This window comes from Pelobates fuscus, chromosome 1 (assembly GCF_036172605.1).
Source record: "Pelobates fuscus isolate aPelFus1 chromosome 1, aPelFus1.pri, whole genome shotgun sequence".
Taxonomy (NCBI): domain Eukaryota; kingdom Metazoa; phylum Chordata; class Amphibia; order Anura; family Pelobatidae; genus Pelobates; species Pelobates fuscus.
The window spans coordinates 218,601,235-218,614,466 of record NC_086317.1 but is presented as its reverse complement, the minus strand read 5'-3'; the positions used below and the strand labels follow the sequence as shown (position 1 = coordinate 218,614,466).

Genomic DNA, 13,232 nt, shown 5'->3' with positions numbered 1-13,232 from the left:
CTAGAAAGAACACAAGTGATAAAATAAAGAATAGTGGTGAGAGCACTCAAATAAAAAAACAGATAATATTACCCACTTGTAGGATAACACTAAAAGGGAAAAACAAACACAATATAGGGTAATAACGTCAAATTAAATAAAATAAAAAAAGGGGGGGCAATATTACACTCACAAACGAGGAGCCAATTAGAAGCTGGCCCAAGCTACACGCCTTGAACAGAAGAAATCTCCCAGAGACTGGAACAGGGACGAATAAAATGGGTGTCTTCCCAGGGTAAGTGCAAAACACAGGAACGCAGGTTGTAGATTGCACACCAAATTTAATATAAATTGTTAAAACAAAACAAAATAAAATTGATAATAAACTTGAATTAGGAAAGTCCCATAATACTTGAAATAAATGTCCCAAAACGTCCTCCGGGTCCACCTTACGCGTTTCGGCACAAAGCCTTCATCAGATGAAGGCTTTGTGCCGAAACGCGTAAGGTGGACCCGGAGGACGTTTTGGGACATTTATTTCAAGTATTATGGGACTTTCCTAATTCAAGTTTATTATCAATTTTATTTTGTTTTGTTTTAACAATTTATATTAAATTTGGTGTGCAATCTACAACCTGCGTTCCTGTGTTTTGCACTTACCCTGGGAAGACACCCATTTTATTCGTCCCTGTTCCAGTCTCTGGGAGATTTCTTCTGTTCAAGGCGTGTAGCTTGGGCCAGCTTCTAATTGGCTCCTCGTTTGTGAGTGTAATATTGCCCCCCTTTTTTTTATTTTATTTAATTTGACGTTATTACCCTATATTGTGTTTGTTTTTCCCTTTTAGTGTTATCCTACAAGTGGGTAATATTATCTGTTTTTTTATTTGAGTGCTCTCACCACTATTCTTTACTTTAATGCAGATAGCATTGCAATCCCATAATTTGCAATCTGGTATTAAAGAATTTTTTTCTGGTTTTAATTCAATTATGTAAATAGAGTAAGGAGCACACCAAAAATCTTTATATATATATGAAATTAATAAACTTTATTTACATGGGTATATACTCTGGGTCTGTCTCTTTAAATAGTATCCACAGAAATACAAAGTCATGCTATAATAAAGCATTTACCAAAACAACATATGTATACAGACACATATGAACACGCAATGCGTGGTATATAAATGACAGAAATATCATACAAACAGACCACTATAGTATAAAGTATAAACAAAACCCAAACATATAAAAAGAATGCTGCAGCTAGACTGATTTTCCTATCCAGTCGGTCCTCTCACACCTCGCCCCTCTGCCAGTCCTTACATTGGCTCCCTGTATCCTATAGGAGTCAATTCAAAGTGCTAACCCATACATTTAAAGCACTGAACAATTCCAGCCCCTCTTATATCTCTTCACTGATCCAGAGGTATGCCCCTCCTCGTACCCTCCGCTCTGCCCGCGACCACCTCCTGACCGCTGCTCGCACCCGTACGGCCAACTCGCGCTTGCAGGACCTCTCACGGGCGGCTCCTCTCCTATGGAATAACTTGCCTACTGCCATCAGACTCTCCCCTAGTCTTCAATCATTTAAGAAGGGCCTTAAATCCCATCTCTTCAGGAAAGCGTATGGCCTCCCAGAGTAATCTCTCCCTTACATACCTGTCTCTTGCTCTCCTATGGGATAGTGCTTTGCTCTCTCCTCCAGCTCTGCTTCACTCCTACTTGATATTTCCTATCCTAATGTTTCTAATACCCCACCTCCTATAGACTGTAAGCTCATTTGAGCAGGGTCCTCTTCAACCTATTATTCCTGTAAGTTTTCTTGTAATTGTCTTATTTATTGTTACATCCCCCCCTCTCAAAATATTGTAAAGCGCTACGGAATCTGTTGGCGCTATATAAATGGCAATAATAATAATAATAAAAATAATAGCAAGATAAGTGAGAAGCAGGGACAGAGTCAATCAAAAAAAAAAACAACGTTTCGGCTACAGAGCTTTTGTCAAGGGAGCATGTTGAGAAACTAAGTTCTCCCCTTAGTTCTCCCCTTATATACCCACCAGAAATACCTAGATTTTAATCTTGGTATTTCTGGTGGGTATATAAGGGGAGAACTTAGTTTCTCAACATGCTCCCTTGACAAAGGCTCTGTAGCCGAAACGTTGTTTTTTTTTTGATTGACTCTGTCCCTGCTTCTCACTTATCTTGGTATGGTTTTTTGAATTTTTTTATATGTTTGGGTTTTGTTTATACTTTATACTATAGTGGTCTGTTTGCGTGTTTGCATTGCGTGTTCATATGTGTCTGTATACATATGTTTTTTTGGTAAATGCTTTATTATAGCATGACTTGTATTTCTGTGGATACTATTTAAAGAGACAGACCCAGAGTATATACCCATGTAAATAAAGTTTATTCATTTCATATATATAAAGATTTTTGGTGTGCTCCTTACTCTATTTACATTGTCATGTTTTTGGGTTTTTTCAGGGGATAGAGCCCTATGTGGGTGAGCACCCAGCATATATTACATTAGCCTTTTCCTGGGGCTAATTCAACGTTTAGTCGAGTGTGCCCACCTTGTCTCATTTTTTATTATCTTTAATTCAATTATATCAGGAGATGGTTAGTGAAGAATAGGTGTTTTGTAGTAGAATTTTACTATAAAGTAGTTACCACTTGCAGAGCAAAGTTCGAATCCCAGTAGACCTCCTTACCAGTCAGTGTCCTTGGGCAAGACGCTTAATGATATATATCCACCTATCTCCAATCCTCATAGATTGTAAACTCATTTGAGTAGGGCATTGTTTGGCTCCAATATGCCCTTTCTATAATTGTCACTGCAGAATATGTTGGCACTAGTTAAGTAATAATAATACATTATAATTTGCTGGCTTTACATTTAGTATGCTGATATTTATTATACAGTTTAGAAAATTAAAGGAAAACTATGGTGATTTATTTTGTTTGATAAACTATTCACATGACAAAATAAAGGCATATAAGCAGCAATATAAACAAAACATTTTGTGTTAATCACTTTAGAGCTCAGGTATTTGTCTGACTTCATAACCAAAAAAAATAAATAAAATAAATGGAATTGTATTTGATATGTGCATTTTCAAATGTAATTGTTCTCTTTCATACTAAATGCAGTCATACATTTTATATATAATTTTAAAAATACAAATTTCAATCATTTAATTAGAAACAGGCTGCAACAACAATGATGACATATATATATTTTTTTTTTACATATAATGTTTTAACAAATATAGCTTTCTTTTGATATCCATTCAATGTATACATAGAATTAACTGTTTAGTACAGGTGTGGGGAACCTTCGGCCCTCCAAATGTTGTGGACTATATCTCCCTTGATGCTTTGCTAGCATTGTGGCTTCAAGAGCATTATGGAAGATGTAGTCCAAAACATCTGGAGGGCCAAATGTAGCCCACCCTTGGTTTAGTATGATAAAAATATAAAAAGGAGCATTTTTAGTATAACTAGTGCAATTCCTCAGAATATGTTAATTTATATGTCATGATTTTTAAATACCTCACACTTGCCTAGGTTTCTTATTTATACAAATACCTTGGTTTTTCATTTGTTTGTGACAAGTCTTACGTATATATAAAATATTTAATCTTTTTTTTTCTGTGAATATTTTGCTTCCTAGTGAAAGAATTTGAAATATACATTACTTAATTATATATTAATTCAAATAATTTGTTGACTCTTTTTGTTTTACAACTTTATATATTTATTTTTTACATTCATTAATTCACTGATATTAGCTGGGGACACTGGTGATGAGTCCTGCACAGTTTAAGAGCTAAGTATCAGTCAGAGATATTGTTTGGTTAAACTCTGGCAGAGACCTGCAACTTCTCTTTGTATGTCTGATCGCACACACTGTTATTAGGCATTGGTCTCAGTGCCCGGCACACGTGGGGTTACTGGGAGACCCTCTGTTCCCCTGATATCCCTCACATTTTTTATATGGACCTGATGTTTGGCTCATCAAGCTAGTCATCATGGGCCAATAAATCTAGTCTCTGCTGACACAGGAGTGTCTCAAGGATTGATTGATCCAAAAGTGAACAGCCAGAGGCTGCACGGCATAGGGTGAATACTCAGATAGGTTTATTGTGGAATGAAGGACAAAACAGAGATACAACGTTTCAGCAGTGAGGCCTTAATCATAAGTAAAGCCTTATGGCCGAAACTTTGTATTCCTGTTTTATTCTTGATTCCACAATAAATCTGAGTATTCACCCTATGCTGTGCAGCCTTTGGCTCTTAATCTTTGGATGCATTTTGGGGGGACTTCTACCACAGGGCTCCGGTGCTACTATATACCAGTGTGCAACACTTTACTACTTGTAAGGACTGATTGATAACTGGACTGCCCTGGTGCAAGTAGTGATTTAATCCAATTCCATTCTAAGGGACTTTAACGCCCCATATAGTTTCAGGATAGCATGGCATGCTGTTAAATGTAATATTTTGACTCTTCGTGGAGAGCTGGGGAAAGCAGTGAGCTAATCCTCAGCACTTCCTGGTTTCACCTGAACTTTTCTTCAAGCTGCCAGGTTGTCATTGGCTGCCCTTCTCTGACCTGCTATAGGTATCTGTACTGAATTCATATTTCGTACTGTTCAGTGATTGGCTACTATCAGCTATAATAATCGTAACACTGTATAAACTGCCAATGAAAGTGCACAGTTCGATGACTGACAGGTACCCTGACCAATGACAGTTCAGAGAATGGCAGCCAAACATATCATGAAGGAGTTTGGTGTGAACACAGGAAGTGCTGGAGTGGGATGTGCTGGTTTTCTTCACTTACTCAAGATAAACTTAAAAGATACATTTTTCAAAGTACTTTGCCTAAAAAATTAAATTCCACAGATTACTTTTTAATACAGAGCTAACAATTCTTTGTCTCCACAAAGCTTCAAAATTTTGAAAATACACTACATAGTGTGCATAGGAGATGTTCCGACGTCAAGGATGGCTATTTTCTAGTTATGGATGCATTTATATTGTAATATAAAATAGGTATTGCGAAATTTCAAGTAGTAATGCTCCTTCCATTCTTTTCTAGCTACTAATCCTTAATTTAAAATACACTAGAAAAAGTATTTGGTAAATTAGGTTTCTGTAAAAGTATTTCATTTTTTTGGTGTGTGGAGAGAATTGCATACTGTAGTGTGAAATAAGCTGTTATAAATTTTTTTATTATTTACACAAATCACAAAAAAAGACGACTCAATAAATAGCGCTTTTGCATGACTTTTTTTAGTCACAGTACTTCTGTCATTGACTAGCAATATACACAAACCTGTTCTTTTGTCCTTTTTCCATATGCCATAGATCCAAATGATATTTCAAGCTGATTATAACAGAAATTTTCCATTACACCCAAATACTTTATTTTGTTCTCTCCTATCAAGTGCCTGGAATTGCAAAAGTTAAGGGATTATTCTATATTTAAAAATGATTTAGTAAGTCAAACTGTAACATGTTTGGTAAATTAATCAGGTATTTGCAAACAAAATTCAGGCATTGAAAGATACGTTACTGGACTAAAAGTATAATTGGTCACCCAGTCATACTTTTCTCAGATATGGGAATGTACCATAATCTGTCGCTGTTAGATTACTCTACTCTTCATAAAAATAAACATTTATAATTGTGGTAGAAACAGTATATAGCATATATCAATGAAAAGAATGAAATATTTCAATTATTATAATTTATACCTGGAGTAATAGGGCTTAATATTTATTTTGAAAGACAGTATAGTAACAAACCAATACAGCAGAATTCTGTCACAAAGTCAAAATGTAAAGAGGTAAATCATAGAACCCAAAGGGACTAGAAGATAAATGGCTGTTAAATTCATATTATGAACACGTCTCCTTCTAGGAATATGTTATTACATGTTATCTGCTGGTTAGAGGCCCACGGTGAATAGATCACAGACCCTATAATTGTCAGACATAATTAAGTCACAGGCTTACCCATTCACATATTGTTCTTGCATCATATCCACTCACCTATCTGCTGGAGACTGCTCATTCGTTAAACAGACATAAGACATAACACCTTGTTTAATGTAATGTGTCACGCCACAGAATGTTATTGTCTGTGAAACAGATACACTAACAGAACGGAATGAAATATATATTTTAACATGATGGGACAAAAAATAAGTAAAATCCATTAAAAGAAAATAAATATGGTCCTATCGATAGTTATAAAATGACCCATTTAGCTTTTATATAAATGGATATTTGATCTTAGGCAAAATGTTGATCATTATAGCGATTATTAGAGCTGATTAGATCTGATTTGATCATTATAGCGATGATTAAATCTTAACAGTAATAATCTATCACACCAAAGATATATTGTAGATAGTTTTTTTGTTAAATGTGTTTATGAAACACCAACACTTTACGCTCTGCTTTATTTATAACCCTATTTCATTTTGTATAATGAAGGCAGGTTCCTAAGTCAGCTGTGTTTTCAGTTAAGGTATTTTGGGCTACAATTTGAAAATCAGTTTGAATTTTTGAGAATTAAACACTCCTGCAAATCTCTTCTGACTTTATACCCCACTTTCTGTAATCTTATTTGAACAATGTTATTCCATTGCTTTTTTTCTGTTAACCTTAAAGGAACACTAGTTGCAGCACTGACATTCAGCGTCTCCAAGCTCTAAATTTTCTCCATAGAGATGCATTAAGTAAATGCATCTCTACGAGGAGATGCTGATTGGCACAAGGTGGCATTTTCCTGCGCATGCACATATAGCCTCCCACCGCTTTCTTATGGTAAAGTATTGGATTGGCTGAGATCATCAAGTTTGATGATCTCAGTCAAGGGGAAGAAGCGTGGATGGAGCAGACTGTGACAGACCTGCGCGGCGCTGGAAAAAGGTGAGTAATCTCACCTTTTTAACCGGATGTAAGTGGGGCCAGAACCTAAACTGCTATTTTAGAATTATAGGGTCAGGAATACACATTCCAAGACAAAACTGTATTTCTAACGCTACAGTGCCCCTTCCCTACTCCTTTCTAGGTCCCCACCTATTAGCAATTGAAATTTAATAAATAAAATATTTACTTACCTGTTTCCAGCACTGAAGCTCTCTTGGTGCTGGGTAGCTCACTTCTTGAAGCAACGTCACATGCCTCCTCCATGATGGTCCAATCCAATGCTCCTCACATCATGTATTCAATATTGCCCATATATTGTATATATTGAATCAATATGTGGGGGGTTCCACATCATGTGATAGAGTTTTACTCTGTTAATGTAGAGGAGGTGATTCTAGTGGCTGTCAGTTTCATAGCCACTAGAGGTGGACTTGACCCAGCAATGTAAACAATGCAGTTTCTCAAAAACTATAATGTTTTACATTGCAGGATTAAGAGGACAGGGGCACTGCAGCTGGACCAATTCATTGATATATAGTGTTAACATTTGTTTGTTTTGTTTTATATATAAAACGTGGTTGTTGCTCTATAAACAATAGTAATAAGAGTAATTACTTTCCAAAAGCTTTGGACTGCTCTCACCATTTTCTGGTTTTATGTCAAATCATTTGGTCCACTGGTTGACTAACAACATCCATTTTATCCAACTTTGAATTGCATTCATTGCTTGAGCATGTCAGTGAACACCCTTGGGACTGTTGCTTTGTGTAAAATTGATTGAAAAAGCATACACAATCATTTTTTAAATTAATAAATTGTTTGCTATATAATTAGATTTTAATAGCTGTAAAAAACACAACCCTTAATATTATGTATTGTACAGTTATCTGTCTGCCTAAATCCGAATCCTCTTGTTAGGGTGAATGGCATGTACCTCTGCCCACAAATGATGATTCCATAATTACTTTTAATGTGCACTCCCATCCTACATTCCCTGTAGGTATAGGGCGGGTGGCTTATGCATTATTAAATAATCAGTGTCTCAAGTTAACATGCACAATACCAGGATAGTCCATTTAAAGCAGTGCAGAGGTGCCTGTTATTTTCATACTCTGAATAGAGAAAGCTCTGTAAAGATGGTGGCACTGCCAGCACTGAGTTTACCCACACATTTTGTGTAACCCTAGATAGGGGTTTAAATGGTTGAGAGGATACTAAGAAAACGGTAACATTCCAGCTGACAATGGTCTAGCAAGCTGAGAGAGATGGGAGTAGTAATCCAAAATACACATTTACATGTGTACATTTAACAGACACAATTGAATTTGTGCAATGGCATTTGTTCATGCCTGCTTCAGATTTTCACACAGTTGTGTTTTGAGTGTGTATGGTATTGTTGGCCATAGTGTTGTAATTCATGTAGATCAGGGGTGTCTAAAAGGTAGATCCCCAGATGTTTTTTAAAACTACAGCTTCCAGGATGCTTTTTCATTCTAAAGGCATTCTAGATCCACGCAAAGCATCATGGGAGTTGTAGTCCTGCAACATGTGGGGATCTAGCTATTGGACACCCCTGATGTAGATATTTTAATGTAGCTTGAGGGTAGCACTTGAGATCGATTCTAGTAGGAGCTCTGTGAAAATTCATCAATTCAGAACTTGGCTGCACGTCTTGCAGGAATGGCCAGAAGTTAAGTTTCATAACCAGACACAGGGCTAGGTCTAGGCTAAATGGCCCGACGCCCGGCATGAAAATTGGACTTGGCACTCTTCCTTTTCCCTTCCTCAAGAAATATGAGTAACACCATTATAAAGAATAATATAGCCATTATCAGTACAAACTCGTTATCTTCATACAACACACCATGCTTACTATAGGATTAGATTATTATGTAGGCTAGTTTCATATGGTTGGTGGGGGTGGGAGTTTCACATCATATACTTATATATATGATGCAGCTTTCATATACATAATAATTTAAACAGAGCCATGATGCAAAACTAAGCCAGACACGGCACATTTAGAAACAGTGGTTTGTCATGAGTAAGGGGAGTTCAGTTTGATGATATTGCTTGTAAACAGAAGCTGTGCTTCAATGATCTGTCACCATGTGTCTCCTAAGGGACCTTTATTTGGCCTCTATAGAATTTCAACTATAATTACAGACCTGCTTGGAAACTACCCAAAATCCCTGTGTGCAAATTGATACTAACTCTTACTGCCTGGATATGGGCACAATCTGTACTTAGTATCTCTACTGCCGATCCCTGATGCAATTCGAAGTAGTCAATTTCCACTGGTACATTATGTTTATGCAAATCTATAATACGAATTAAAATGAACAATTTTAAGGTTCAAAATTTAATGTTAATATATTCATATATATTCATACAGAAACAAACATACAATCAGTAACAAATTAGGACAGACTGCTTACGGTTTTTAAAAATTGTGTAACTGACTGAAGTTATACTGATTATAATCTAGAATCTTCTACTCCCATTCATGCAACAGCTTCTCCGCAGAGCTTCTAGGTGGTTTAACTAAATAAGATGCTATACTTGTTATGTTAAATTTTATGTGTGGTGCCGAAGTTTACCACCTCTGCTTTAGGCTATATTTACTTTTCCTTACAGTGTGCATTTTTTCATATACTGATTTGCTATGTTTTCTTTGTCCTCAAATAGGTGCTATTTCTCTATTTTTACCTTCTAGATAAGGTGTGACCTAAAGGTAGATCCGTAGATGTTCTATAACTGCATCTGTCACGACACCTTGCCATTCTAAATGCTGGTTAAGCATCATAATATGTCTGTAAAAAACTTTTGAGGATTTTTGGTCCCCCTCTCCCCCCTGTGCTTTGGCTCTCTGGCTCTGGATTTTAACTGTTTCTGTTGGATCAATAGATTGGCCTCTAATTAACCTGGCCAATTTCACCCTATTTGCCAATTTGTGCCTGTCACAGTGCTTTACACCGACTGTTCTTTAAAAATAAAAAAGAAAGAAAGAAAGCCCCAGGCATTTGTGTAAATGCTGGCCCTTAACTGTGTGAAAGAGTCAATTCACCAAGCACTGTCCTTCACTGAGGGCCCGTCATGTGGACATACTGTGGTAGAGACAAATATGGTTATTTCTCGATTACATCAGAAGCTCTTTAAGCGCAGAATGGTATAGAGGTTGCTCTTAGAAAGACATATTGGTGATTCATAAATGTATGAACATTGAGGCATATCAAGAACACTTCTTGGCATATATCTGGCTTAATTTGTACTTTAAAACATCATGATTATGAATGGCAATTTTCATTCAACATGGATGACACCAATTGTAGTGTTTATGTTGCCTAGACTGTCCCTTTACGGATAAGGCAGAAAACGTGATGTCCTTTTGTGATAACTGGGCTTTGTGGAGCAGCCAGCTCAGGTTCTTGAACACCTGCATGGCTCATCCTTGGTTCTAAGTCAGTGAAGGAAATCTGCAGAGGTTTACCACGACACTGTAATTTGTGGAGATTACATTCAAGTTCTGCCTGTATCTCTATTTTTAAATAGATTAACTTTGCTCTATGTTATACAAGTCTTATACAGGTTGAAAATACTACAACACGTCCCCAAAACATTCAGTAAGCTAAACATAAATTGTCTTCAAGTCAAATGTGTAACTGCTTAATCAGCTCCTAACCTCACTTATCCTTGTTGAATTGCTTTTACTAGAGTGACCATTTCCAGTAGGTCTGAAATACTAATTAATTTATCATTCACTTATGTAACCGTGATACTTTTATTGACATGTGATGTTAACAATGACTCTCTCTCTTCTCTCCCTCATCACTCTCTTCTTTATATATTTCTTCTGTGTCCACCTACCTGCTTCGCCTGCTACTTTGTTAATTTCAACCACTCTAATATGAACTATTTTCTGATTTCAAAATTTCTTTCGTCTTCATTCACCCACTACTCATCTTCTGTCTGTCATTTCCATCCGCCACTTACTTCTTCTTCCACATCTTTGTTCTCTTTTCATTCCATTTGTTCCATATTCTTTCTTGCGTACTATTTGTTTAACTCTTTTTCTTTTCTCTCTCTGCCCATTGATTGTATCACATACTATGTACTCTATTCCTCTCTTTCCTTGCCATTGCATTCTCTTGTCCCCTAGTTCCAATACCATCAAAGAATAACAGCAGCATGATGTCTTCTTTATCTATGAATAAAGAAAGTCTTATCGGTGGAGTGACCAATCCAAATGAGGTTTTCTGTTCTGTCCCCGGTCGATTGTCGCTTCTAAGTTCAACTTCCAAATACAAGGTGACAGTGGGAGAGGTTCAGAGGCGTCTGTCACCACCAGAGTGTCTCAATGCATCCCTGCTTGGAGGTGTTTTAAGGAGGTCAGTGGCTGGAGACAGCACTAGATTTTATTTCATTTCACTATATGCTTCTTTAAAGATTTAATGGAGTGGGGTGATCATACAGTACATGAATTCGAATGGGCCATTGTTTTTGAAAATGCATATAAAAGAGTTGAATTACAAGCAATGACTTCCTGTGGGATTCAAGTTATACATTCAGTTTAACAGGATTGTTTGTGTTATGAAAGTGTTTTTGGATGTTATACGCATATGTGACATAGCAATCTATTGTGATCACATCACAGATTGCATGATCAATGGTGGATATGGAAGGAAATTGTAAGTTGCATGTACTGGTTGTTGTTTTTTTTTAGCTCAGGATCAGCATTTAAATGATGGTGATAGATGAGATATTCAGTGGTCAGAGGTAAATGATGGAGTCAACCAATGTCATTCTTCAAAAGATATGTCTCCTGCCTTCCTAAGCTATAGAAGTAAGGGGACAGTTCTAGGCATGAAAAACTATACTTACAGCAAAAAGGTCTGAGTCACATCCTACCCACAAATAGGTGGACTTCCCAGCTATGAATTGGGTGGTATAGGTGAGAGGTACCTGCTTGAAAGACCGGTTTAACTAAGGTACCAACTTTCAAAGTTCTGTAATCCCAGTCAAAACTGGTAAATTCTTTGCTCTAAACATTTTATCAGATTATTAACAAGCTATCACCCTACATATTATAACTGTCCCCTATTCTGTTTTGCAATAAACAAAACAAAACAAAAAATCTATCAATCTACTTAATGGCACAAAGCAACCTCTCAGGGCAGAGAATTCCACATCTTTACAATTATTGCTGTAACTGGCCCTTTCCACTGCTGTCAAATGGCAGTATTTTAGTTCTAACACGAACCTTTCTCTTGAAATAATAAACTCTTATGTGAACCGGATTTATATCAAAACTCATTGTGTGATTCTACTCAGTTACTATAGCAACATTGCAAACAAAAACGAACAGTGATTCCTCCAAAGATGAAAACTTTAAAACTTCGGCCAAGTACAATGTCATTTTAAACATGTCTCTATGACTAGAGCTGAATCCTGTGTTTTGTAGATTTTTGCATACTGATATTTAGGCAAAAAAAAAGAATATTGCCTATTTTGATTGTTATTATTTAGATTTACAGCAGTTTTTCTCAGTTATATATATAATTAATATATGTCAAATTCCTGGAAGCAAGTTTGTGTGTATATAGGGAGGGCATTGCTGTAACTGCTTACCCCTCCTCTACTTCCCCAAACTAAGTAATGGATAATAAATAAACGGAATACAAGTGATAAAGCCTATATACAATAGTGGAGCGCTTAAAATGTGAACATGCAGTGCTCCTTATCCATGTTTAATGGGTGAAAACAGGGATATACATGATGCCCTTGATACAAGGGTAAGCAACACTGCATGTTCACACTTTAAGTTCTCCACTTAATATATATATATATATATATATATATATATATATATATATATATGTATATATATAATAAACTTTATTTTCATGTCGACAATTTCCTTTTAACAGGCAAGTCCTTTCTATGGTCAGAGTATTGCTAAAACAGGGATATTTTAAAAAAATATAGACTAATGTCTCTATGAAGTTAACACATCATCTAAACAGTTTTGCATGCAGCCATACACCACTGGCAGTTCACCAGCTGTTGTTGAACTTCAACTCACATGTTATTTATTCTGTGCTCATCAAAAGTCTGGTCAACATTGATTATATTTTCTGGGATAGACTAGCTGGCTTGAAGAATTATTTGAACAGAACGTTAAACGTTGGCATCACTGCCTTCGCTCAAGACATATATACAGTGATTTTCTCTCTTTCCATTTTCCGGAGACTTACAACTAGCCTAAGAAAAATGTCACTGGCTCACATTGCTCATAAATATAAT

At 36.3% G+C, this 13,232-nt stretch overlaps 1 protein-coding gene across 1 annotated transcript in view; it reads left to right on the top strand.

The window, feature by feature from the left end:
* Positions 1 to 13,232, top strand: part of TFAP2E (transcription factor AP-2 epsilon) — a 40,969-nt gene that overhangs the window by 16,601 nt on the left and 11,136 nt on the right. Inside the window, exon 4 of the mRNA XM_063444482.1 lies at positions 11,089 to 11,317. Within this exon, the coding sequence (XP_063300552.1) occupies positions 11,089 to 11,317 (229 nt within the window). The remainder of the gene's footprint in view (positions 1 to 11,088; positions 11,318 to 13,232) is intronic.